Below are 26,108 nucleotides of genomic sequence, written 5' to 3'. Positions count from 1 at the left end.
AGCTAATGCATCAATAGTTTAAATGTGATCTTATGTACCAGCAACAGGTTGTCACGATGAAAAAATTTGTTAAATTTTACTGATACTAAAATAAATTCTAAGGCTTCAGTTTATTGCCATCTAAATTTTACAGCACACTTTTCTTATGGAAATTATTATAAAATGCTAAAGCAGTAATGAAAACTGGTCTTTCCTGAGATACAAATTTTTGTTTTAAAAAAAGATATTATGTCTTCTTAACTCTAAACACAAGAAAGTTGCTAATTTGCTTAGCAGCAAATATTAAGAAATTTTAGAAACCATTCACAAAATGAAAGGAGGAAATTTTTACAGATAATGCTTCATGACCTTATGAGAAGAACAGATGGTAGGTGCATGCAGATGCGGCTGAAGGCAGATGACTACTGCTCAGTTTCAAGTCTTGAGGTAAACAATAATCTAATTACTGCAATGGATTGTCATTGTAATGAGAGTAAACAGTAAAATAAAACTGAAGCATCATAATTTTCAGGAGCAGATGCATGCTTTAATGAAACTAAACAATACTAATTATTATATGTAAATTTTGTTAGTGTCAAGATAGGACAAAGTATAAACTGAATTGGTAGGATAGAAGCTACAAGAAATATTTCCTCCCCTTGACAAGCAGACGGCCAAAGATGCCATATGCCATAAAAAGGACACAAAAACATATACCTCAAAAAGACCCCCACAAAGTACAACTATAATATAGTCATACTCTAACAGTTATGATTACATGTAAAGGGAGACTTTTGTTAAAGAGAACAGAAATACAAATATCTGCTAGGAAAGAAGAGCAGAAAATTAAATGAATAACATTATGGAGTAATACATAAGATCTGTTACTCAGCAAATAAATCAGAAAGGCTAACAGATATTTCACATACAGTAAAACGAAAACACAATCATACTTGAAGTTCTTCCTCTCCTTTTTTTTTACCTTTGTCAGCTAAAACTCTAGATAAAAATATCAGTCCAATATTGATACACAAATTGTCTTCTAGCTCACTAAGCTCATATAGGCTCAGTGACCATTGTTTCTCTTGAAATTCAAACTGAGTAGCCAATAATTTGAGTTGTTATTATTATTAAAAAAAAAACAAAAAACAAAACCAAACAGCAAACCCAAAACCTTCTTCCATGCTTATGGAAGTGTTATAAGCAAAATAGACAAGTGAAAGACATTATTTTGTCTATGCTTGTTGCTTTGAATATGTCTTCTGTTGTATTTTCTCCTTTGGTTTTCCACATTTTGACTGACAGGAGCGATTGGCGTAAAAATGTAGCTACGTATTACATCAATCTGCTATCAGTGTTCAATTCCCATTTCAAAAACGTCCATACTTTTGAAAAATGAGTACTATGTTATTCAGCTCTTCATTTTAGACATCTCAGTAATAGCTCCTCATATTAATTTTGAATGACAGCCTCTAATGAAGGGCAACTCCATTAAAATGGAATGGTAAATGTGTTTACCTATGAAATTCATTTAATCATTTTGCAGATGGAACATTTAGTCTTGGACAACAGGGAAAAATGATACAGTAAGCATCCATGATTTGGACAGCTGCAGAAATGATGTCTGTTTATTTTGACTGCAAGGTAATTGTTTTGTTCAGAACACAAACTCCAGGATGCCTTTTTCCCCACTTTGAGAGGCAAATTCACTTTGGCATGCACCAAGAGCCTATACTGACCATAAAAAAGTTTATACAATGAAATTGTATATCTAGCCTCTTGTTCCAGCTCTAGTCCAGACATATATCTATCTTGCCCTTTCCCTCAGTGCTAGAGACAGAAATCTTCCTCCCTGACTGTAACAGAAACAGTATTAGCCCTAATCCTATTATATGGTACCATGTATCAGTTTTTAAGTTTCAGAGTTTCTTATAAAAAAAGAGAACTTCTATTTTACTCTCACATATTGTGGAAATAATGGAGTCACTATAAAGATTTTCCTTCATCTTTTACAGCACTGGACTTTGAAGCCTGACTATGATTCATGCTTTCAGTATTTTTAATGAACAACAGTTGTCATAACCAATACCAGTGAGAAAAAAATTTAACAAAATGATTTATATAAAAGTTAAGTGATCTCGAATAAATAGAATGTAACATTAAATGAAGAAATAAGTAGATGGAAAAACATATAAACCAGGAAAGTAAAAAAATACCTTAGTTCAAGATTACAACTGACAAGGTTTAAGGAACCTCTTGAGCTAAGATAAAAATGCATTGCTTTGACTAAATCAATGCTATTATACTTGCTTAAACTAGATATGGATTTAACCATTTCTTTTACTTTCTTCCAATCTTTTAGAATCCTCTTAAAAACCTAGCTTTGCTTTATTACCATAGAACTGTTGCAAATACATAGGTAGTTGGTATCTCAGAAGCAAAATGTGCTTGTTCCCTCAGACAATATTTTATCAGTCATTTGTTCATCAGTAGTTAGCTTCCTCTCAGAAGTTTACCATATATTGTGTTTAGGACGGGGACTGTTGTTGAATGCACACATGTAAAGTTCCAACAAAAGAGGTTGCCTGGAGAAGTTGTGGAGTCTTCGTTGGTGGAAACATTCAAAGCATTGACTGGGTAAGGCTCTGGGCAACCACATTTATCCTTGAAGTCAACTGCTTTGAGCATAGGGTTGGGCCAGATATCCTCCTTTTCTTAGGTCCTTTTCAACCTAAATTATTCTGTGATTCCAAAATGCTACTGAAACTTGCCTTGAATATTTAGGTCTGACTAAACCACAAAACTTCATTTTTCAATAATTCCTTCTGCTGAAAAAGTAGTGATTGTTAAGCACTTTGAAATGTTTGGAAAACACAGCAACTTGATTGATTTTTATTACCAAATATTTTAATTAGAAATAAGACATGATGCTAGATTCTACAACAGAGAATCTTAGGTACATTAAGGTATGTTGACTATTTTCCAGTGTGTTGTTAAGCATAATCAGTTCACATGATTTACATTTAATAGTCTGATTTGAAGTAATATACTGGATTGATAATAAAAAAGATGTGGATGATTAATCATTTGCAGATTAGTTACTGCTAAAGACTTTAGCATAAGTATGATATTATTTGTAGACTAAGGATCAAAACCTATCAGATTTGAGCCAAGACTTGTATCAGTTGCAATTAATTTGGTTTCAAAATTCTGAAAACATTATTTCATTATCTACATGAGTTCCAGAATTTCAGTTATCTTCCTTATTAATTTCTGAAGGAGAGAGGATTTAAATTTCCAAAGACACAAGGCATGAATATGAATTTGCTTAGGTAACAGCTATAACTTACTAAGAATAATCAGATCTTCTGTTGTACAAACTGCAAATCTGTTATTTTATGTTGTTAAGTGTATGCTATAAATTTTACAGGAACTTTACTTCATATTAAGGAAAAATAGCAATATCAGAATTTAAACAGAAAAAAAGAAAATGTGATATATAATTTAAAGTATAAAGGCAATATTCTTCTTTCAACATGTTATAAAAATATATAGTCTTTCTCTTTTTCTTTTATTTTTCCTCAAAAATAAGACTAGAATTGTTATGTAATTCTCAGTCGCTTCTCCTGAATATTCTGAACTATATTTACTTTTATGCAACAGTTGATTAGTCTTTTGAGAGCTGTGTTCACAAAGTTGCCTTCTTTAAATACTTATTTTTTATGTTTACCAAATTGTCTTTGCACATTTACCAAAAAAAAAATATTGATAAAGAAACACTGATCACTCATCTTGACCAATGGATAAGTGAAAGGGACTACTTACATAAAAAGGTGTCATCCAATAAGTAGGAGTTAACAATTTATTCTCAGAGGAGCAACATATGCAGCATATGACAGTGTCACATTTAAATAATCTCTTTTAGAATAGAATTGCATTTAATACTCTTTATTTATCTGTATAATGGCAGCAGTAATAGAATTTTCTCAAAATTTCTCTGCTACCATTTCCCCATATGTCATATCTTCTGATAAGAGCACTAGCTCTAGGCTCCCTGCTGAGATTACTAAAATAAATTAAATAAAATTAAATTAAAATAAAATAAATCAAAATAAAATAAACAAGTCCAATTACCAGTTCTATGCATTTTACATTACAATGCAAACAGGTTATCTGGTCTTATCTTTACTACAGTAGAGACCCTTTTGGTTCCTGCCATAAAAATACAGGCAAAAAATTGCTAATGAAAAATGTTAATATACAAATTAAATGAATGAAGGAATCAGAGTTCTGTTTTTTGACTAACTATGAAAAGATGGGAATAGACACATGCTCAGATAACAATGCTGGTTTCTGGAAGGAATGACGTACAGGAAGGAAACAAGCTAGAGCAAAGCCAAGGAAAAAGACTGAGAAGAAATAAATTTGTATTATCAGTGCTATCATGTACCAGCCTAGTCTTGAATGTGGATCCTACAAAGGGCTTTCTGATTTGGTTCCAGGCTGCATGTAATGGCTGGAAGTGGTTTGAGTCTAATTAATTGACTATAAAAGCCACTAGAATTTGGTGTGTTTAGAAGTGATGAATTAGGCTCTTCAGGAAAAGAAAATATCAATAACCAACACTATTTTATGTAATAACAGCAAGATACAGAAGTTCTAGCAAAGAGAAATGCAATTAAAATTTCTATTACTGCAGATAAACCTTAGATCTACAGGTGTATACTGTCAAAATTTGAACTTGCAGAGCCATAAAACAGTATATCAGAATAGGCAAGGCTCTCAGAGCACTCACAACCACTTTGTTTTTAAAATGGACACAAACAGCAAAAGTAATTTGTCAGTGAACTAACAAATTAGTGTGTTACAGCAATGAGACTAAAATCCATTTTTTGGAAACACTATTTCCTAGCACAAAGGAAAGAAGAAAACATGGATAATTAAGCTGTACTGTACAGAACTAATATTGAACTTGGAAATCTTAAACACGAAAGTAAGAGAAGTATGAACTTGTAGCAGTTTAGATATATTAAGTTTGAATTGTTATTCCATAAATTGCAAAGCAACATTGGCTTTATATGCAATGGGCAGTTTTACATGAAACTAATGATCTACAAAAATTGATGTTGGAAAGCTAGGACAGTGTGAACTACAGCTGGGTCTTGGCAACTAAAACCACGAGGGATGTAATAAAAACAAACAAACAAACAAACAAACATATAATCCTAAAGCAGAAATCACCGTTAGAAGAAGGGAAGAAAAAAACAATTAATGCATTAAATGAGATAATGTGTTAAAACCACAGTATGAAGAAATAAAAATGGTTCATGAGATCTAAAAGTTTCTTCATCCTAAGGACTTAAACTGGAATGTAAAAGCACCCTAAAATATACTGAAAACACTATATAACTCAATATTTTTATGTCAAACAAGGTGTCACTAAAAGGAACCATTATTAGGGATACGAAATATACACGCATTACCATTACCTGGGCAAGGCTATTAAACAGGAAAGTGTCATAATCCACGAAGTCATCAGAAAAAATTAGAGTAACTCCTTGCAAATGCAAATTTCAATTCTGAAAAATTTTGTTATAACTAGGACCTTTTTTTCCTTGTCATTTGTAATTCAAAAAAGCAGACCATAATACACTGTCAGATTCAGACCTCTTACCTTGAGCAGGAGCTGATTCTTTGGTGGCAATTCATTACCCTTAAAGGTCTGGAAAATATATGCTGCTTTTAGGGAGGCCTGGAAAGTCAGCTGTTGCATACATTACATACAAGTGAATTATTTCGGAGGTTAGAACTCCGGTTATAAAAGTTCTAGATTCAATTCTTTCTCTGTCTAAACAGATTTGAACCCACATTTTCCACTTAATGGAACTCTTAAGTTACAAAGTAAATGTCTAAGTAAAGTAAAATCAATAGACTATGTGTCAGAATACTTTGATTCTGTAATGAATAAATTAAAATCCAGGGCAAGAGTACACAGGAACTTCATGGCTAATGCTACTCATCTAAGAGGACAGATTCTTTGATTCTGTCTTTCATGAGGACTGTCTCACTATTCTACATAAAATTATTATTTGACTTGAATATAAACAAACAGAAATGGGTAAAGGAACTTCAAGTCTGCTCCCTCTTTTCCCAAAGTCTATTTTTAAAAATTAATTTTTCTTACTAATAAACTGGAATATATCTGGTAACTGAAATGCTTCAGTTATTTTGATGCAAATCAGAGTGAAACACCTACAGTAATAAACTTTTCTGATCAAAATGCCTGTGACAGGAAAATTAGGAATAAGAACACAGAGTATGCTAAAAACTAAAAGTTAAAAAATTAGCTTTATTAATGGATGAGGGAAAAAGTCCTTTGGGAAAAGGTATGAACAAATGACTTCAGTGGCTTGGACAGAATGGCCGGTATGTATATGCACTTTACATTTCTCCACAAACTTACAGGGTAATTATGGTTTTCTTGGGCAGAATTATCCAGGTATTCAGTGAGAAGTTTCCTTAAGAACAGAAAAAAGAAAACCATTCGTATCTTCCTACTTTTGATCAGAAATATTTCAGTGTGAGTACTTAAAGTATATTTTGAATCAATTACAGTCCATATACTTTTAAAAAGTATATTTATCAGAAAGTGGTTCTTGTTGGTAACCATTAACTTTTTCTTTTAGTGGTTCAGTCATATATGTCATTATAACGATTAATATTGACATTTCAACAATTATAGGAAAAGAATGTGCATCTGTAGGCATGGCACAAACATAATCTTTGACTGGATCAGTGCATTTGTATTTATGTTTGACAGCATAGTCAAGTTATGCCTCTGGTTTTCTTTATTGTTTTTGATAGATGTGAGAATATTGGCATTCAGTTCAACATTACAAATGCAACTTCTTATTATCAGTTAGACAACTGCTAGTTAGTAACTTAGTTTTAAGCTGGAGCCAGCTAGTATTCATCTAGAGTTGCTTAGTAATGTAAGAACTGACTCTTCACAAAAAAACACAACTTCTCTAGTAGCTAGATTCAACCTCCTTTAAGTTGAACACTACTGTCTTCTGGGTAACATGTGTTTCCTGCAAATTATGATTAAAAAATAATGTATGCATTTCTCATTAAAATAATCTTCAACTTTTGTTATCAAGCATTCACATTATTACTTTTATTTGCTTTAAGCTTGCATTTTCTGTCATTTACAAGCACCACATTGGTTATTTCGTTTTACAACATATGTGTTCTATTTACTGGATATACATGAACCTTCAGTTTTTCTTTAAATTTCGCAAATTTCATTTTAAAGCTTAAATCTTAAAAAAAAAATCATAAGTAAATTTATTTTTTTCAGGCTAGAACACCTCTACCAATCTTCAAAACTCATTAGAAGTATGCTGCTTTTCCAAAGCTGCTAAATGCTTTTTTAATCAATTGCAAAGAAGATACAACATTTGTAGGATCAGACACAATAAATAATTTCAAGTGTAGAACAACAGTGAATATAAATAAAAAATTACTGAAATGATTCAGCCTGATCATTGTGTTGCTGTATAGTTCATGGAAACTTAAGAGTCTAAACCCATGAGGTCCTGAAATGTTTTGTCTCCATGCAATTCTAAAAAAAAATATGTAAATACTTTGATACATAAAAGATAATCAAATAATGAAAGAAATTAAAAAGAGCACTCATTAACTATATTAGGGAACATGATATGTTCTTATTATCAGACTGAGTAGTGCTAATGTAAATGCTGCCTCACTGTAACAATGATTTCAAATAGTTTTATTATATTTTAGAAAAAATAATTAAGATTTAATGTACAGCCTGATTATTCATTCATGAGGCTTGATTAAATATGATTTTTATATTCTTTTGTGACACAATGAACTTAACCAATAGACCATGGAGTTTTTCTTTATGCATTCTTCCCAGCCAATTCATGCAATAAGGCTGGAAAAAAGTTTATTGAAAAAAAAAAATTCCAAACAAATACAAAACACAACCCCTAACACAATTACAAAATGATAGAAAGAGAAGTTTCTTCCTCACTGAGATTTCTGCAATTTGGGTTTCAAAGTTTCTGTTAGCCATAAATCTTTGTCTGCAGGCAGAGGTTTGTAACAAACACTAAACAGAACCCCCATGTGCACATCTAAATCTGTGCTCATTTACTAAACACAGCCATACACTTTGAAGATCAAAGTCAGTTAAAATATGCTCTATTTTATACTAGCATTAAAGACAAAGAACTTTGAAAGACAAACTATTCAATACTCTGTCCTTGCATTAAATCATCAACATCCACAGACTCGTAACAGCCTACTGAATGTGCAAAGAGAAATATGTTTAATTAATTTTCAGAATCTTTTGTTTCTTATTATTCTACTCCAACTCTTCATTACCTGACTTTTTCATGAGAGGTCTTACTGCATCTACGATTTGTCCATTGTAATAACACCAATGCACAGCAGCATGTCCTCATTTTTCACTAGAACTTTAATTACAATTGGAGCTCTAGATCACTAAAGACAACATATTATAAAACTTACTTACACTGAATTTAAAAACTTTTGTCTGTTAGGATAAGCCAAATTACATTTGCTTAACAATTTCTTTCTTAAAACTTACCTGAGAGTAAGATTCAGAATGAATACAGAAGTTGAAGGAAACAGGAAAGTCCATAGCTTTCAAATACTCTAATACATAGTACTATTCTAATGTAGTACAGGTTATTATGTTTGTTGAAATATGGTGTTGCATATTTGAAGCTCAGCTGTTTTTTCCTTGGTTTCAAATGCTATATAAATGTTACACAAGGAAATACTATTTTGCACAATGGGAAGAATGAGGTAGTCAGAAATAACTGGAAAAATCATTAATTTAAAATCTTTTTTCACTGAGCCATTTTATATTTTCATGGAGAAATTTGGTATAATTTCATTTTCATCTATCAAATGAGGTTTTTTGGGAGTTACTATTGAAATTATTTCAGATTTTCTATGAAATTATTGAAAAGCAAGTTATTACATAAAAGTATTATACATACAGGCTAACATACAAACACCTCCCTTCTTATCCTGCCCCGTTCCAAAGAGTCTGGAAACTTCAGAAGCTTGTCATTCATACAGAGTAACTTCTATAAAAAAAAGAAACTTCAAGCAATCATGTCTTGATTTTCTCTTAGAAAACGTTCTGTCTGTGAAAATATAAATACTGTTTCTGAAGTCTGGCTCCAAGTCACAACTGCTACCTTTATAAGAATTTGATAAAAGAGTAATGAACTTGATCACATTTGTTACACATAAGTGAATGTGAAACACAGCAAGTTGAACCATTTTTGTACGGTTCACCTTAAAATTTTACATAGTTCAAATAGCTGTATGGGCAGGATTTCAAAAGTCAAACCCAAAATGTACAGAGATACAGGAGTAACAGTTTACTGAGAGAGTACATCAAATGTGAACAGTAAAGTATACCAAAGTTCAGAGTGATCTCACAGATGGAGCAGCGTACTAGTCAGTACTCACAGGTGCATTTCATGGACTCTGACTCTAGCTCAAGGAAGAGAACTATTTTAGTACACAGATAAAAATATATAAATGGTTGGGTATTAAAAAATAAGCTAGTTGACAGAACAGTGCCCTAATGAAAAAATGGGAATAAAAGTGTTTCTGGATGATTTATTATCAGCATCCTTTCTAAAATGAGATAAAATGCCTGGAGAGATACATAGCCTACTCCCTGACCTTGCTGAGTATATGTCATATGAACAGCAGAACCACAAAGCACATTCTCGAAGGAAACAAATAACATATTTATGATTTACTTGTCTTCATTTACTAGAAAAATGGTTAGCTAGTGTTATTGTCCTACCTTGTGAATAAAAGTACTTGGAAAAGTTAGTAAGGTCATAATGCACTGAGAATTATTGATATATGTAATCCATAGCTCAGTTAGTATTACAATGAAAGCTTCTACATTAAGTCATTGAAAAGTAAATCTAAACCTTGAACACATTTATTTCTCTATTTTTTTAATCAAGTGAGCAGAGTTATAGAAAAGAAAGAACACACAGAAAATTTATCCATACAGAGAAACTGAGACATTATGCAATTCTCAAATATCACCTAGCCCACCAAACCTTCCTAGACTCATTGTAAATTTGGTATCACAATACAGTAATATACTTGAATTTTGTTTTGTAAAAGTTTTAGTAATTTAACTATGATTAGAAATTATGTTTTAGTACAAGGCTGGGATTCTTTGTTACAGCTAAGTTACAACTAGTTACAGATAAATACACCTCAAACTGAAATGAGCCACTCAAAATATTTTTGTGTTTTGGTACCAACTGTAGCCAGATTAGATTGTGTAAAGATGTTGAAATTAAGATATTAACATAAATTAATCTTAAGACATATTGTTAAAAGTATCATCTCTGACTGTCCAGAAAACTGTATATATAAGAATTTAACTATTGTATTGTAATACTGTGACCACCAAGGATTAGAACTATAGCAAGATTTGCACAAAACACTTACAATTTTATTATTGGTTTTTGTTTGTTTTTTTTTTGTTTGTTTGTTTCATAGGGCATTTTAAACTGATTTTTCTACTTTACATTTAAATATCAAAATTCTACTTTACATAAAACATCAAAGTTCAAAAATCAGCACGTTTCTTTATGCTTAATGCTGCTTCTCCAAAACAATACTAAAGCAGCTTCCTTCTCAGAGTACAGTATCAGTGCACATTGTTACCACCAGCTGACTATGAGGACAAGGGTACAGTACACTACAGACATTCCAGACAGAGATTCTCATTTCCAGCATATCTAAACAAGTGCAGAGTAAAATATGTCGACATGTTTGTTGGCATTTGGTTCTCAGATGACTGAGCAGCAGCAACCTTTGACTTGATGGAGCTTGCTTTTATGCATTTGTTTTATACACTGGTACAGTTATTCAAATACTGATGTCTGTATGTAGTATTGTCGTAACCTGTATTTGAGAAGACAGAAACTTTTCTTTTACATTGTCTAACTTCTAACAAAGTCAAAATTTCATGAAGTGATTCCCATGGTATCAAAAGAAATCTGGTAACTTCTTGTCTGCCTTAAACAGAAAAACAACAACCAAAAAAACTACCAAGAAAATGAGACTGAAAGAGAGAATAAGGGGTTACTATCCGCTTGCTGCCTGAACACCATCAGTACAAAAGCAGAGGAATGAGCAAGCTACCAGGCAAAACAGAAAGAGGCGTTAACAATCTTCCTTCTCACCTGGAATGAAAATTCTCATTGGAAAAAATAAAAGAAGAAAACAAAAATAAAAGAAAGAGAGAGAAAGTGGAGGGGAGAGGGGGAGAGAGAAAGAAAGAGGCTAAGAAAGTGGTTGGCTGCAATATCTTTTTTCCTCCTCAAGTACACAAATAAGAAAATCAGATTTGCAGTGGCCTCCAACAATAAAATGTAGAGATGTTCTGAGAGAAATTTCATGCTAAAAGTTTTAGAACCTAGCAGGCTTAATTTTTACAGCATTGACTCAGGAAAGCTATTTTATCTTAAACACTTCATATAATTGTAATTATCACAACCTCAGTTTAAGTCCTTCAGGAATATTTATATCCTGAAGTGCTAAAATTACAGCTGAATTTAAATCCCAGCTGTTCTAGAGGTTGCAGAAGAATACAATAAGCAGTATTTCATAGTCTAAAAAGACAAGAAACTAAAATGAAGAGACAAAGATAGGATGCAGAAGGGGGAAGAACAGGCCCAGAGAAGTGATTGATCCGAGATGTACTCAGAGTCACCATCAGAGAACAGCGTGTCCCAAATCCTAATCTAATCAGTTGACTGGTAACCCAGAGCAGTAGCATTCATGTCACTAAAGGGAAATGGTGATTTCATAATATAATGAATATATCTTATCCAATAGACATATATAATTACACATAATGAGAAATGGAAAGAATATTATATTGAGTAATACTCTTTTCATATATCAACCCATTCCTTTTCCTTTTCGACATCACTATGCTTTAGCTGAATATTTCAAAGTCACATAGCTTGAAAGTAACTGCGAACTGCCTTTCCCTAAAAGTTGCAGCAGCTCTAAGGGAGGCTTTTTAGTTTTATGTAGATTTTATGAGCTCAGTAGCATCCCCAATAAAAAGATGTCACCTTTTTGACATCAAAAGCCAAATTTATCACAGGTTGATTTGCATCTTTACTGGGAAGCTGAAGTCTGTTTTCTAGGTAAGTGTTACCAATCTTAAAATACTGTCAGAAAATAAATAAGAGAAGGAGGTAATGACCACAGCCAAGATCCTTACTGTCTAAAGGCTAAACGGTGAACACTTTGTGTCAATAAAGGTACTTTGATTGAAAGTGAAATGTAAAGTTCCTTTAAATGAAATCAGTGGATGAAGACCTTTACTTAGGACTTTAAACTTAGTCTAGTTAAGGGTAATGTGCAAAAGTAGGGCAAAATTTACATATCAACTTTGTCTCTTACAATCTGTCTCCTTGAACTGAAGCTATTATTCTACTAAATCTAACAGGCATTAAAAGTCACCTTTTTGAAAATATTCTTTTATTTGTTTTAAATATAAATCATAAAAAATTTAAAAAAGATCAGCCAAAGATGGAAAGATCCCTGAAGTAACCTACATTTCTAAAATAATTTTGATTTGTATCAAAAATGAATAACCTCATACTCCTAATCTAAATCATATCTGTGTTTTTTATATACTGTAAATTGGTTTTATGGTATCAGGTCATAGATGAAATCTATTATCCAAAGATGAAAAAAGAAATATGTTGTCATAAAATGGTCTTCAGGAGGCCTGAAGATTCTCCTACTGAAATGCATGATGATAGTCCAATTGGCTGCCCTTAAGACTCAGAGAGAAACAGATTCAACATAATATTCTCTTTTAATGAAGAACACTTTCATATTTATTTAAGCATCCTGATTCTTTCTTGACATACTATTATCTCCTCACTATTAACTCAACTTAAGATGCCTACTAGCTTTTAGTTGACTGCATGGCAACAACAGGACATTTTCAGCAGAAAAACTCTGGAAGATATCTTGGACTGGTTGGCAGTTTAGGAATATATTTAAAAATTCAGAATCATTGAGTTTATAGGAAGCTGCAGACAAGTGTTAAACATGGTGCTTAACTGTAATAATTCTGTTTATGATCATAATGCAATATAACATGCTAAGGCACATAGAAGATAAGGAGGTGATTGGTGGCAGCCAACATGGCTTCACTAAGGGCAAGTAGTGCCTGACAAATTTGGTGGCCTTCTACAACGGGGTTACAGTGTTGGTGGATAGGGGAAGAGCAACTGATGTCGTCTACCTGGACTTGTGCAAAGCATTTGACACTGTCCCACACAACATCCTTGCCTCTAAACTGGAGAGACATGGATTTGATGGATGGACCACTCGGTGGATAAGGAATTGGCTGGATGGTTGCACTCAAAGTGTTGTGGTCAACAGCTCCATGTCCAAGTGTAGAACAGTGACGAGTGGTGTTCCTCAGGGGTCGGTAATGGGACAGGAGCTGTTTAACATCTTTGTCAGCGACATAGACACTGGTATTGAGTGCACCCTCAGCAAGTTTGCTGACAATACCAAGCTGTGTGGTGCGGTTGACACTCTGGAGGGTAGGAATGTCATCCAGAGGGGCCTTGACAGGCTGGAAAGGTAGGTCCATGAGAACCTGATGAAGTTCAAGAAGGCCAAGTGCAACGTCCTGCACATGGGTCAGCCAATCCCAAGCACAAACAGAGGCTGGGCAGGGAATGGCAGCCCTGAGGAGAAGGACTTGGGGGTACTGATAGACGAAAAGCTGGACATGAGCAGACAATGTGCTCTTGCAGCTCAGAAAGCCAACCGTGTCCTGGGCTGCATCAAAAGAAGCGTGGCCAGCAGGTCGAGGAAGGTGATTCTGCCCCTCTGCTCTCGTGAGAGCCCACCTGGAGTACTGTGTCCAGCTCTGGGGCCCCCGACATAAGAATGACATGGACCTGTTGGAGCAAGTCCAGAGGAGGGCCACGAAGATGATCAGAGTGCTGGAGCACCTCTCCTATGACGACAGGCTGAGAGAGTTGGGGTTGTACAGCTTGGAGTAGAGAAGGCTCCGGGAAGACCTTATAGCAGCCTTCCAGTACCTGAAGGGGGCCAACAAGAAAGCTGGAGAGGCACTTTTTACAAGGGCATATAGTGATAGGACAAGGGGTAATGGCTTTAAATTGAAAGAGGGTAGATTTAGATTAAAGGAAGAAATTCTTCACTAGGAGAGTGGTGAGGCACTGGAACAAGGTGCCTAGAGAAGCTGTGGATGCCTCATCCCTGGAAATGTTCAAGGCCGGGTTGGATGGGGCTTTGAGCAACCTGGTCTAGTGGAAGGTGTCTCTGCCCAAGACAGGGAGGTTGGAACTAGATGATCTTTAAGGTCCCTTCCAACCCAGATCATTCTATGATTCTATAATAACTAATATCCTACAAATCTTATGAAAAAAATAATTCTTTATGTTAAAAAGATACTTAATTCTTCTGGAATGGTATATTTTGAAGCTGCGTACAAAGACTAAGGCAGTCATAGCCATAAAAATCTCTATGTATCTTAATAGCCACATAATGTTCTGTAACAATTAATCCTGTAAATTTAATTATTGTCTACTGGGACTTCATAACTCTATCTTATGTAACTTAACATCGGCAGGAATATTTACTCTCTGATTCTGGCTATTCTATTGAAACTTAATAACATGAGAAAAAAAATTGCATCTTGGGTGCTAAAGAATCAGTATTGAAAAAAAGAAAAAAATCCTCAAGAGTTTGAAAAGCCATCTGCAATATTTGCAAAATAAATAAACAGTAATACACAGATAAATTGTTTGAAAAAGGATGCTTTTACATTCAGGGTAACCATGGATACAGAAAACAGCTGGTCATTAAAAACTCATGGAACTGAATAACTCCAGCAGTAGCCCAAATTTTTATTGCAACCCTGCATTTTCAAACAGAATCCCATCTGCTGGTATGCATATAGAGGTCTCCTACGTGGTTTGGAGCTTTCCTATTTCCTGCAGATTCTGTCAGAAATACACTCAGACACAAAGATGTCTGCCAATTTTAGTATATGAACTAACACTTTCTTGGTTTATTAAATCCATAAGCCTTCAACTATCCTAAGAAGGTAACACCACAAAAGCAACAAGAATATTGCATTTAAGAGGTTACCTGTTTACTTGTGGTAACCAGTTTCTGCAGCATGGCTGGCAGCATTGACATTAAAAAGCCTCACATTGCCTGCTGGTCTGCTGTTTAGTGAAGTAGGGGCAAATAACTAAAAGGATATTTAGAAACAGAGTAAATGTTAAATCTTTTTGATTTAACACATTGCTAATTGTCTCCTTAATAAAGGAGCTTTCATTCAGAAGGCTTAATCTTTAGGAGATCTATAGCACGCAGACTTTGCTAAACCTGCAAAGTACATCAATGTGCTGTTAAAAAGAAAAGAGCAGCTGTTAATTTTGTTGTGTCACAAATACATTTGTACTACCATCAAACAATGCTATTTCCCTGACCTTTCATTGCCTACTGTGATCTGTCAAAAACACGCTGTCGTGTTTATTAGGATGATCTGGTGTTACGAGGTGAACACTTGGACTTCACAGAGATCATCCACAAAAAAAAGAAAAATAATGTGTTACTTAAGCATAAGGCAGCTGACCATTGCATTGTATCCAATAGACTGAAATTGATTCTGAGTGTGGTAACATAAGGGATACCAAATTTTGGAGTAAATTGAAAGGTATTTGATGTAACCAAACCATGTTTATGCAATGCAAATATGCTATGATAAACTCAATATAGTGACTGGGTGTATTTCTGTGACAATGCAGGAGAGTCTGCTCAGTCCTAGGGTCAGCTATAACCTGTAGGAGAAAGAGGCTTGCCTAGGTCAATGTTTATTCTTGCACAAAGGTAAGTCAAGTTTCCTAGAGAGGTTTTTTGAAGAGTTTTTTAAAAATTTATTAGTTTATTCCATAACATTTTCATTCTAATTAACTTCCTGGAGTATCGAACATGCTGTTATTGCTATACAGAAGCATAGATTTAGATTTAGATTTAATTGTTTATTATTATATTAATCTATGTAAGAATTGGCACTCCTCATTCAGCCTAAGACCTCTTTGAGGTTGTACTTTTGTATTGAGAAGTGAACCAATTATTAACTGGGTTATCACGAAGGGGTATACTTTCAAGGATCAGACTTTTCTATTATAAGTTTCCACATCAACTTCCTTTCAATTAGTCTTTTTATTGTCATTAAATTTGTTTTTGATACCACTTATGTAGTATCTATGCCAAATACTTTTATTTTCTCCAGGAACAATTAGGAACAGCATGTATATGCACAGCCCAATTTGTCCCTCATGAAGTTCATTCCCCAGGAGCATATTTTTTTTTCCTTTCAACACCACCACCATTTGCCTGTATTTTGTCTTAACATTGTTACATCTGACCCTAAAACCAGCATTTTAGATTTGAAACACAGATGCAGAATAGAAAAAATTAAAAAAAAAAAATTCACTATAAATATTGTTGTAAACTGCAAAGCAAATCATCTTCACTTAATCTACCTATTTTAAAATCACCATTGAGACTCAACTGTTAGTGTAATCTATATACTTTTCAAATGCCTAAACTGATTTTGCAGATTTTCTTTTGCTTCTGTCTGATTATCCATGCACTGTTGTAGCTTTTGAATCTAATTTAGCAAAACATCAAGCTGAAAATACAGACTGATTTTCAAATATCCTAAGCACAGTTTTACTTTGATGTTAGTTATAATGCAAAGTAACATCCAAGAATATTTGAAGCAATCTCTATGTATATTTCATTTTTTAAAATGTTTAACTTCAAAGACTAGTATTCTGCTTTGTATGCCTTAAAGTTGTCAGATTTTGTTGCATGTATATTGTTGTACTGTATATTCTAGGCTACACACAGAAATCCCATTGCTTTAGCTACCTTGAAATTCTTCCATTAAAATGTTATGTGACACTTTATGGACAAGAAGACATTCATACAACTTTTCTTCTAATCACAGACAAGGGCATTTCTTTATCTTAATGTATTTCTCCAGTTTGTGTGCCGCTGCCAATAAAATATTTTTCACAAGACTGGAAATGCAATATAGTACAGAGATGGCTGAGAAATAGGCCATATGTAACTTTCACTCCAGAACTCTAATTTGAGCCCTATGAAACCTCTGCAGTGAAAACTGATAATGGATGAAACTCTTTTTTTCTGTTTTTGACAAATAAACAACAGATGTATGACCAGAATTTCTGTAAAGGCTCATAAAAAAAGTTCTATCATCTGAGCTTGAGCTGATTTCAGTGCTCCATGGCTTTGCGTACTTACAGAAAATTGTTGATGGACTGAGGCATGTATTCTCACACTCAAGAATAAAAATGAGTTTCAAAGGACGAAGTGAATATAATGTGGCACTTAAGTTTCTAAAAGGCATAACCTGGGGGGTCAGAAGTTTGCATTTATATTTCCGAAAATAATTCTGAATGTATTCATATGTATGCATACCCATAATGGCATAACTTGACATAGAGGAAAAGCTTTTAATGGGAGGACTGACGTTAGGGCTCAGAAACAGTTCTGATTCAGGACCTTCTTTGCAATCAGTGTCAAGCTACTTGTAAAATATTCTGATTCTTTTCTAAACAAAGGCAGTAAAAGAATAAAATGATTGGTATCCTACATTATTTCTTGTTCATTAACAATATGTCATTTTGGCCAAGATGATTCAAAAGCATTTCATAATTTGTCATATTACATAAATTGCCATAAATTACAATTTTTGAAACATTTCTTATTAAAAATAAATATAAAAGTTTGATATGCCTAAATAAAAAAAAATTGTTTAGTTAACTAAACTGACATAAAATTATATATATCAATTTAGTTAAAAAAATATTGATTTTCTGGAATGGTACTCAATCATGGTCTAGTATGTTCTCATTAATCAAACTGTATGTGCTACGCAGCATTACATGAGACAAATTTACATCACAGGAAACATGACTCAGCCATGAACAATGTCCCGTATTAGAAAAGTGACTTGAAATACTTGAAAGAAAACTTGTATTTCCGTTCAGCTTTCATTCCAATAGTTGCTAAACAGAAATAATGTGTATACAATAAATGTATTTAAACCAAAGAACATCTTCTAAAAAAATGAAATACCATTGAGTAAACTGTGCTCCAGGACTTCCCTCTACTCTCATATTCTTATGACTCCATACAAAAATAGCATATTTTTCAGTTACTATGATTGTGCTGTATTTCTGACTGTTATCGGTCACAGTAGAAACAGCTATTCTTCAGATCCTGTTACTTGATTACCTTGGAAAAAAGGATAATATATTATACCATCAGTTGTCATGTCAATGCCATTGACATAGTAAATAGATTTCCTCCCAGCTATATATTAGGACAGTTATTTCTATTTCTAACTTTACAATTCTATTTTGTGTATTTTTTTTTTTATCAAAACCTGAATGCAATCATTTCAGTGACATAACTCCTGCTTTGTTTGCTAGTTTTGAAAGGTAGAAACTGAAAGTAGTCAATCACTTTGAAAAAAAAATATTAAGATTAAACTCTTGTCTTCAGGAATTTTGCACATGATTCCTTAAGGAGATAAATTTCCAAAACATTCCAGGTGAAATTCTTGATCTTGGGTTGTTGGGTTTTTTATTGTTGTTGTTGTTGTTTTAAAATTTATTTTAGATTTCTTTTTTTAGGGTTTGCAGAATCTCACCTTATTGAAGAAACCAGAAGTATTTCTTTTCAGGAAAAGTCAGACCATTTGAATAACAATGAGCTTTTAGAAGTTGTCATACTGACTTTCTATATCAGTAGCTGACTCCTGTCACTAGTATCAGCTTTCATGAGAACATTCACCTTACTAAATCCTGTGAGATTTGTTGTTGCATAGTATTTTAGGAACTAATCTTAAAGAACTTGAATAAAGGTATCCTCTCTATAATGAGATATAGTGAAAAAACCAACCATATAATTTATACACTGTCGCCAAATAAATCCATCAAAAATAAGCCACATGTATGAATCTGATGAAAACGAAGATAATGTTAGGTCATCAGTTGAGAGTGCATTCATTCCTGTTTGAGTGAGTTCTTCCTCCTTTGCTGCAAGTGTTGCACATGTTTCTTCCTGCTTAAATAAGACATTTAAGCCTATTGTGAACAGTCAGAAGAAGATAAAATGGTCTTTTTGTCCAGTAGTTTTGAAAAAAGAAAGGACATAATGCCTAGTGGAGACCTGCGGGATGCTATTTAAATTGTTTGTGAAATTGTACTTGGTTACCAAGGTGTGAGACATAAATATACCAGAACTGAATTTAACAGAGTACTCAGAAATGGATAGGAAGAGAGACTGGCAGTTCTGCTTAATGAATGTAAATATTTCAGTATAAGGAGCACTACTTCTTGGGTCAATTTGGAACATGAAGAAAGAATACTATTTCCGTGTTGTTGATTTTTTAAATTATTCTGCCTACAAGTAGAAGGCACACAGAATTAATTAAGTTTTTCACTACTTATAGCAGTTTTGTCTGGCTTCATTTCCAAGTAAAGAGCAGCCTCACTTTTATGTTTTGACCAAAAGTGAATAGGACCCTAGAAACTGAGTGCAAAACAAAAAACTGATGAGTAGGCAATAATTATATGGGTCATTTCTGCACACAAGTATGAATAACTTTTTCTTGTCATGTTGCTCATGTGCATATCCTAGAGCTATTCAATAACTCATTGTTTTCATGAGGGAACTAAATCTTGATAATAAAGTTCATCGTCAGGACTTGACAGAAATAAGAGTGATAGGCATCCTAGTAACACTATGAGGAAAGCAATTTTCTACAAGAGACTGAAGAAAACTGGTGATGTTCACTGATAATAATAAAGTAATACTTCTTGTTCTCAAGAATCAAAAACAATAAACAGGCAGCTTCTGAATGGGAGAGAGAAAGGAATCATTTGTGTTATTCAGTAGTTTTCTCAGAAAAGTGAAACTAATTTATTTAAAAGGAAAACAAATGAAATAAGCATGGGCAACCTAGACTTTAAAACAAAGAAAAGTTTTTCTGAGAACTGTTCACAGCAGTGTTTGGGATGTTAGCAGTTGACATGGTATGGTATTCACCACACTCAAATTGGAGGGAACACAAAACAGACTGAGTGTTACCACTTTGATGCCCTCCTGTTTCATGTCTAGATGTAATGGACAAGTCTTCAGTTTAAAAGATCATATGCTCGTCTGCATTTCTCAAATTACCTCCCAAGAATTAGCAGTGCAATTCATATCCCTCACCAAGTCTGCATGAATGTTGCTGGCAATAACTAGTAACACTAGTGACAATGGCTAGCATTCTGGTAGAGGGAGAAATCCGTCATTCTCTTCTCTTTATGAGTTTTCAGTGTACAAGAGAGTTCCTCCTACACATAATGCACATAGGGAGTTTCACTGTATGCAAAATACCGCAAATAGCTCATTTCATCCAAAGCACGCTTGCATCATTTCCTATAAGTTCTATTCACATTGGAATAACATCTTATCTGGGAGGATCTAAGTATCATTAACAGAAAGTTTATTGCAAACAAAAGCCACAAAAATGAGCTGTGTTAGCATAGTCCCTAAGAAATAATAAAACATGTCCCAGCCAGGTGATTTAGTCACAGTAAAGGAGTCAAGAGAATAAAGCTCTTTAAAAATGGAGTAATTAAGAAAGTTGAAGATACGTAACTATCTTTCCTAATCATGACCTCTGAAATCCCTGATGTTGTGAATTTCTGAGTAGCTTCAGATAAATGGATTTAATGGGTATGATACATGATAACTTAATTCCTTACTACAGTGAATCTTCAGCTGCAAAGAAAGGAATGTAGTCACTCTCAATATCTTAATGAGATCATATGTAGAACTACACTGATTGCATCAAATAAATGTAAAAGTTAAACCTGGGGGCTTTTGGTGGGATACATACTTTACGATTTGTAATGATGGATGATGTTAAGAGGGTACGAATTAAAAATATATATAAATACACAGAAAATGGAAAAGCTGATAAGTACTCCAATGTGATGGACTCTAAATCACTTGGAATATCTATTGGAACTGTAAGCCTTCAAATCCAAAAATCTTAGATCTCAGTATGGCTTCATGAGAACACAGAAAGATACAGGAATCTCACTGTTGCTGAATTTAATTTAAAACTAAGGTTATGTTTACAGTCAAATAGTGAAGACTAAATGGTAAACACCTCAAAACAGTATCATTAGCCTAATATCTGGTGAAAATCTTCACCTTTAAGTGAAAATTCTTTTTTGATACCTATGACAGGGATTAAAGGAGGAGGAGTGGGAATTCTTCAAGGACTCTGAAAAGGATGTTTCTGAGTTAACATTAATAGCTATGAGATCAAGGCTCTCACTAAATCTAGAATTAGTTCTAGTAAGATTTGCAATCATTATAACTACTTTTGCAAGTATTTTTTTAGCCTATGCTTAAATGTGTAAATTTTTCTGCACATAGAGATATTAATTTCCTGTACTCTCATTTCTTTACATGATTTATTCTGGATATTGCTTTCCCATCACATTTTAGGGTAGACCTTAGATCAGAATTTTCTTAGTTTGCATCTGCTGCTCCTAACCACAATTACAAAAGGACTGAAACAAGCCAATAGTAATACACTTTGGAACGTAATACTACTTTGTCAACAAAAAGGATTTTGTTTTGTTTTCTTTTGCTTTGTTTTGTGTTTTGGTTTCTGTTTTTTTTTTCCAGATGAAATAAATGTTACTTGATGGCAAGATGATTTATTTAAGTTCCTCTACAAAGTACAGCATCCCTTATTCAGTTGGGTTGCAGGACTGGAAGTGGTGGCTGTTACAGTGATAATGAATTTGACATTATATAAACAGAGGTCCCAAACAGACTTTAATATATTAGAAGTGTAACAAACTAATTAGACTCTAAGATCCTCAAGATCTGCACTGTTTTTGCTTCTGTGTAGACAGTTTCTTAGCAATAACATGAGCATGAGTATGCTGCATTGCTACAAATAAAAATTACTGGTTTAACTATAGAAAAATATAATCTATACAACACATCCAACAGAAATACAGGTTCCTCAAATATGAAGGCTGCTTAGCAATGTAGGGAATGAAAAATACTGAGTTGAACTGAAACTGTACATAACTAGTTATGTAGAATGTAATTACCCAATTTGGAAGGAGGACAGGGAAACAGAAGACAAATTCTGCCATCTGTTACTGTCATATAATCTCACTAAAATCAATGGGCAGAGTTTGCCTCAACACTGGTTAAACCCTTTGAGTCATGGGACTTAATCACGGCAAGTGGTCAGGACCTTGGATCTGTGCACCTTTTAAAGAAGGAGTAGACATTCGACAGATTATCTTTAAACAGCTGACTCTCATAGAAACCCTCCTGATCTTCTAAACAGTAAGAAACTTCTATTGCCACACAAACGGCTTAGAACATGATCTGTCAGGCTGGAGGCATGGGGGAGGAGAACCAGGTATCACATCTGAAATGGTCTGTATTTTAGACTGATAATACTTCTTTCAGAGAATTAAAATTCTGAAAGAAAAGTAATCTTTTACTTATGAATTGGTTTTGTCCCATGGTTTGCAGCCAGTTGACATGGTACATCATAAAAATGTCAGTATATCAGAAAAGATCTGACACAGAAGACATAGGCAATTATCTCTTTTTTAAAGAGTGTCAATTCAAAGCATGGAGAAGTGACTCACTCGACATCATAACACCTCAGTGGCAGAACTAGAATGAGAATTCAAGGTTTCTGAGCCTTAATTCAGTGCCCTATCATCTGTTGCATACCAGTGCCATCCATGACCTGAAATGTCTCTTAGAAGTTTTTACAGCATTTATCTAAAACATAATTTAATGAAAATATTTGATTAATCTTACTTTTAATGTATCTCTGAAGTTTATTTTCTTTCTTAAACTTCTTGCCTTTCACTCTGTCAAGTGAATTCATACTCTTTTGAAGGACTCATGGTTCAACAAATGGAAGATAAATTTTAATTCCAAACAGACAAAAGTGGCCCTTCTTATGGGAAAGACTTTTGCAAGGGGGGGTGACCTTGCTTTTTCCATGTAACTACTCTTTAGACCGTGATAGCAAGCTTATTTTAAACCTTCACCCAACCAACCATAAAAACAAAATCTAAAACTGTTCATATACAACAGTGCACTCTTATTACACACACCTGAATAATGTTTGTGTTTGAAATAGTGAAGGAACTAGATAAACTGTATACCACAGTGAGCATATATTAAAACAGTCTACCTTATGGCAACTGTTGAACAGAAATAAATACATTGAGCCATTTTTTGTTAGTATTTGTCTTAAAATGTCGGGGGTGTAAAGTTGCAATAGTCAGTGAAGTCAGCGAAAGATAAAAATATAAATCTGTGAGTATTTTGCTATTAGACCTTGGAAGGCTTACTTGGAAAATATTGAGCTAAATATGAGGGGTATTATTTCTTGAGGTATGAAAGACATTATTACTTATTTTCAGGAAAAGCAATTAAGAACAGAAACAGTGGTAATTCATTTTTTCACCCATAACAAGATCTCACTCTAGAATAGTAACAATTTATTTATATCCTTCCAGGTATAGACATCCTTTTTTTCCTTCCTTTGCAGGAACAATATTGCTCCTAAGAGCTTTATGGATGGCCAAATATTCTGCTAACAGAATTATTTATTAAAATCAAATGCTTAGTAATGCCTAAGACCACTCAATAATTTCTTATGCTTGGATATCATGTTTTAAATTATTTTCCCTTTATTATCATCACGAATGTGCAGAGAAGTTCCTGTTGAACCTGTTATGCAGACTCAAAGTCACCCGGAATCCTGCAGAAAAGAAATGGGAAAAAAGTCTGACAATTTATCTTCTCAAGTCTGTTGGTCTGAGAATTTGTCTTCCTTTCAAATAAATGCTAGCATGATACTGTACATTTAATTTCTCCTCAGAATTCATCAGCTTTCTTGGCTATATGAGTTATGTGTTAGAGATCATTGTGAGAGATGTGGGGCCATTATCATGTCTGTTCTTTACCAGCACAAGCAACAAACTTATAAATCTGCTGGATTGAAACTGGGTACCTGGTTTTGGACAATTATCACACATTTACACAGTATATTAGTGCACTCTATGATCCTACTAAAAAGGAATAAGGAAAAAAAAGAGAACTTTTTATTCCTTTCATAGACTTTGTCACTTAAAAACTAGAAAAAACTGCATTTGCTCCCAGTAATCAATCAGCTAGATTAGTCACATAGACTCAGTCAAATATAAATATTGCAGTATAGAAAGTATAATTTAGATTAGTCCTTCAGATACTATCCATATGCTTCTTCTAGATATCTTTGCCATAAAAAATAACCAAAAAAACTTTTTGAAGGCACATATGGTAAGGACAGGTCTCTTCTAAACTCTTTAAAAAATAAGTATGAAGAATTTTTGTAGCTCCAAACTCTTAACTGTACTTTATGGCAAGTTCAGCTGATCAGAAAGTAACCTTCAATCTTTCTGTTACTTCTACAGCATTTTTAATATTGCTTTTTTCCTTCCACATTATTGTGTTTTATCTTTTGTTCTTCCTCCTTTTTTACTGGCCAATATTATTAAGATGGACTGCCAAGATACTTTCTCCAGCCCTCCTTCAGAAGAAGCACATCTTTTCACTCTAGACAGTCCAAAGAATCCTTAAAGTGTACTAACAAGCATGGTCTTATTACAATGTTTTCTAAGTTACATAGTTTAATGCCCATAAGATATAAAAAAAAGATTTATAGATTAGGCAAATTATTACCAAAACTTTCATTTATCTTCCAGTTGACAGTGAAATGATTTTCCTAGTGGTTAATTTTCAGATGTCTTCTTCCACTTGTACTTGATTTTGCTCACAGATACAAATTTTGAATGAATAAGGCAGCAAGCACTTCAGTTGGTTTTTGGTTTTTTTTTTTTTTTGTTTTGGTCACTAAGTTGTCTTTTCCATTCAGCAGTGGGCCCACATTTTCTCTGAATGGTAGCTGCTACAATCCCTTCTTGTTATCCTTTGAGTTCCTTTCCAGTTTTAGATCCTGATGGGCTTTTTCTTTCCTAATTTTATCTCTAAGTGTCTGAGTTTTATGACTCCTCCTTTGTAGACCTGGTCAATTTACACATCTTGAATGCTTTACGTTTTAGTTCATTAAGAAGGCTATGTCATCTTCCATCAAGTTTTTCAGCCTTCCTGCACAAGGGGATGGTTTTTTTTCTGAGCACTCAGTAAGTTTTCTCTAGAACTCAAACAATTCCCCTGGGCATTCTTCCCTTTATGGTAGTTTCCCAGAAGATTTTACCTTATAATTTCCTAAACAAGCTGGAATCCAGTTAGGAAACTGGAAGAGTCTGAACTCTTCTGCTCACCTTGGAAGACTTCCTGCAAATCCTGAATTCAGTCAGATCATGTTAGCCGCACCCCAAGCTGCCCAAGATGACCACATTTGTCACTGCTTGGGAGCATCAGGTGAAGCAGAACATTACTCATTTGGCCCTGAATCTTTTAGGGGAACAGTTCCAGGTGGAGATGGAGACCCTTCCTTCTGCTGGCAGAAGTCACAAGCTCCTGCTATCAGAAAGTGCATGCTCTCTGAGTTTTACGACTCCTCCTTTGTAGACCTGGTCAATTTACACATCTTGAATGTTTTACGTTTTAGTTCATTAAGAAAGCTTAATTGCGTGTTTTTCATCCCTGAGATGGTGGAAACCTTCTCACCTCACGAAGCTGTCTCTCCAGGTGCTACAGTGAGTATATAGAGTATACCTCCCAAAGGTGAGGCTGCCAGCACCTTTAGTCCTGATCCTGGCACTAGTGTGGAGAAACAGGCACTCCCTGAAGCCTAAGTCTGTAGTAGTGAGAGAAGCAGTGGATACATTTGCCAGGGC

The 26,108-nt window shown here is 34.0% G+C and overlaps 1 protein-coding gene across 5 annotated transcripts in view; it reads right to left on the bottom strand.

Moving 5' to 3' along the window:
- Window positions 1-26,108, bottom strand: part of CCDC102B (coiled-coil domain containing 102B) — a 179,371-nt gene that overhangs the window by 40,331 nt on the left and 112,932 nt on the right. For 3 of the 5 annotated variants that reach the window (XM_087736415.1, XM_087736432.1, XM_087736442.1), the window contains one exon: window positions 23,705-24,025. The exons of the other annotated variants lie outside the window; for them this stretch is intronic. Coding sequence is in view for 1 of the 3 variants with exons in the window: in XM_087736442.1 (XP_087592568.1) it covers window positions 24,014-24,025 (12 nt within the window). In the remaining 2 variants the exon portion in view is untranslated. Of the gene's footprint in view, window positions 1-23,704; window positions 24,026-26,108 lie in introns of those variants that run through there. 5 annotated transcript variants of the gene reach the window in all.

Source organism: Nipponia nippon, unplaced genomic scaffold (assembly GCF_047370975.1).
Source record: "Nipponia nippon isolate SJK-2023a ecotype South Korea unplaced genomic scaffold, ASM4737097v1 scaffold_1, whole genome shotgun sequence".
Lineage (NCBI taxonomy): Eukaryota > Metazoa > Chordata > Aves > Pelecaniformes > Threskiornithidae > Nipponia > Nipponia nippon.
Note: the sequence above shows the minus strand (reverse complement) of the source record. Positions and strands in the feature narration are given on the sequence as shown.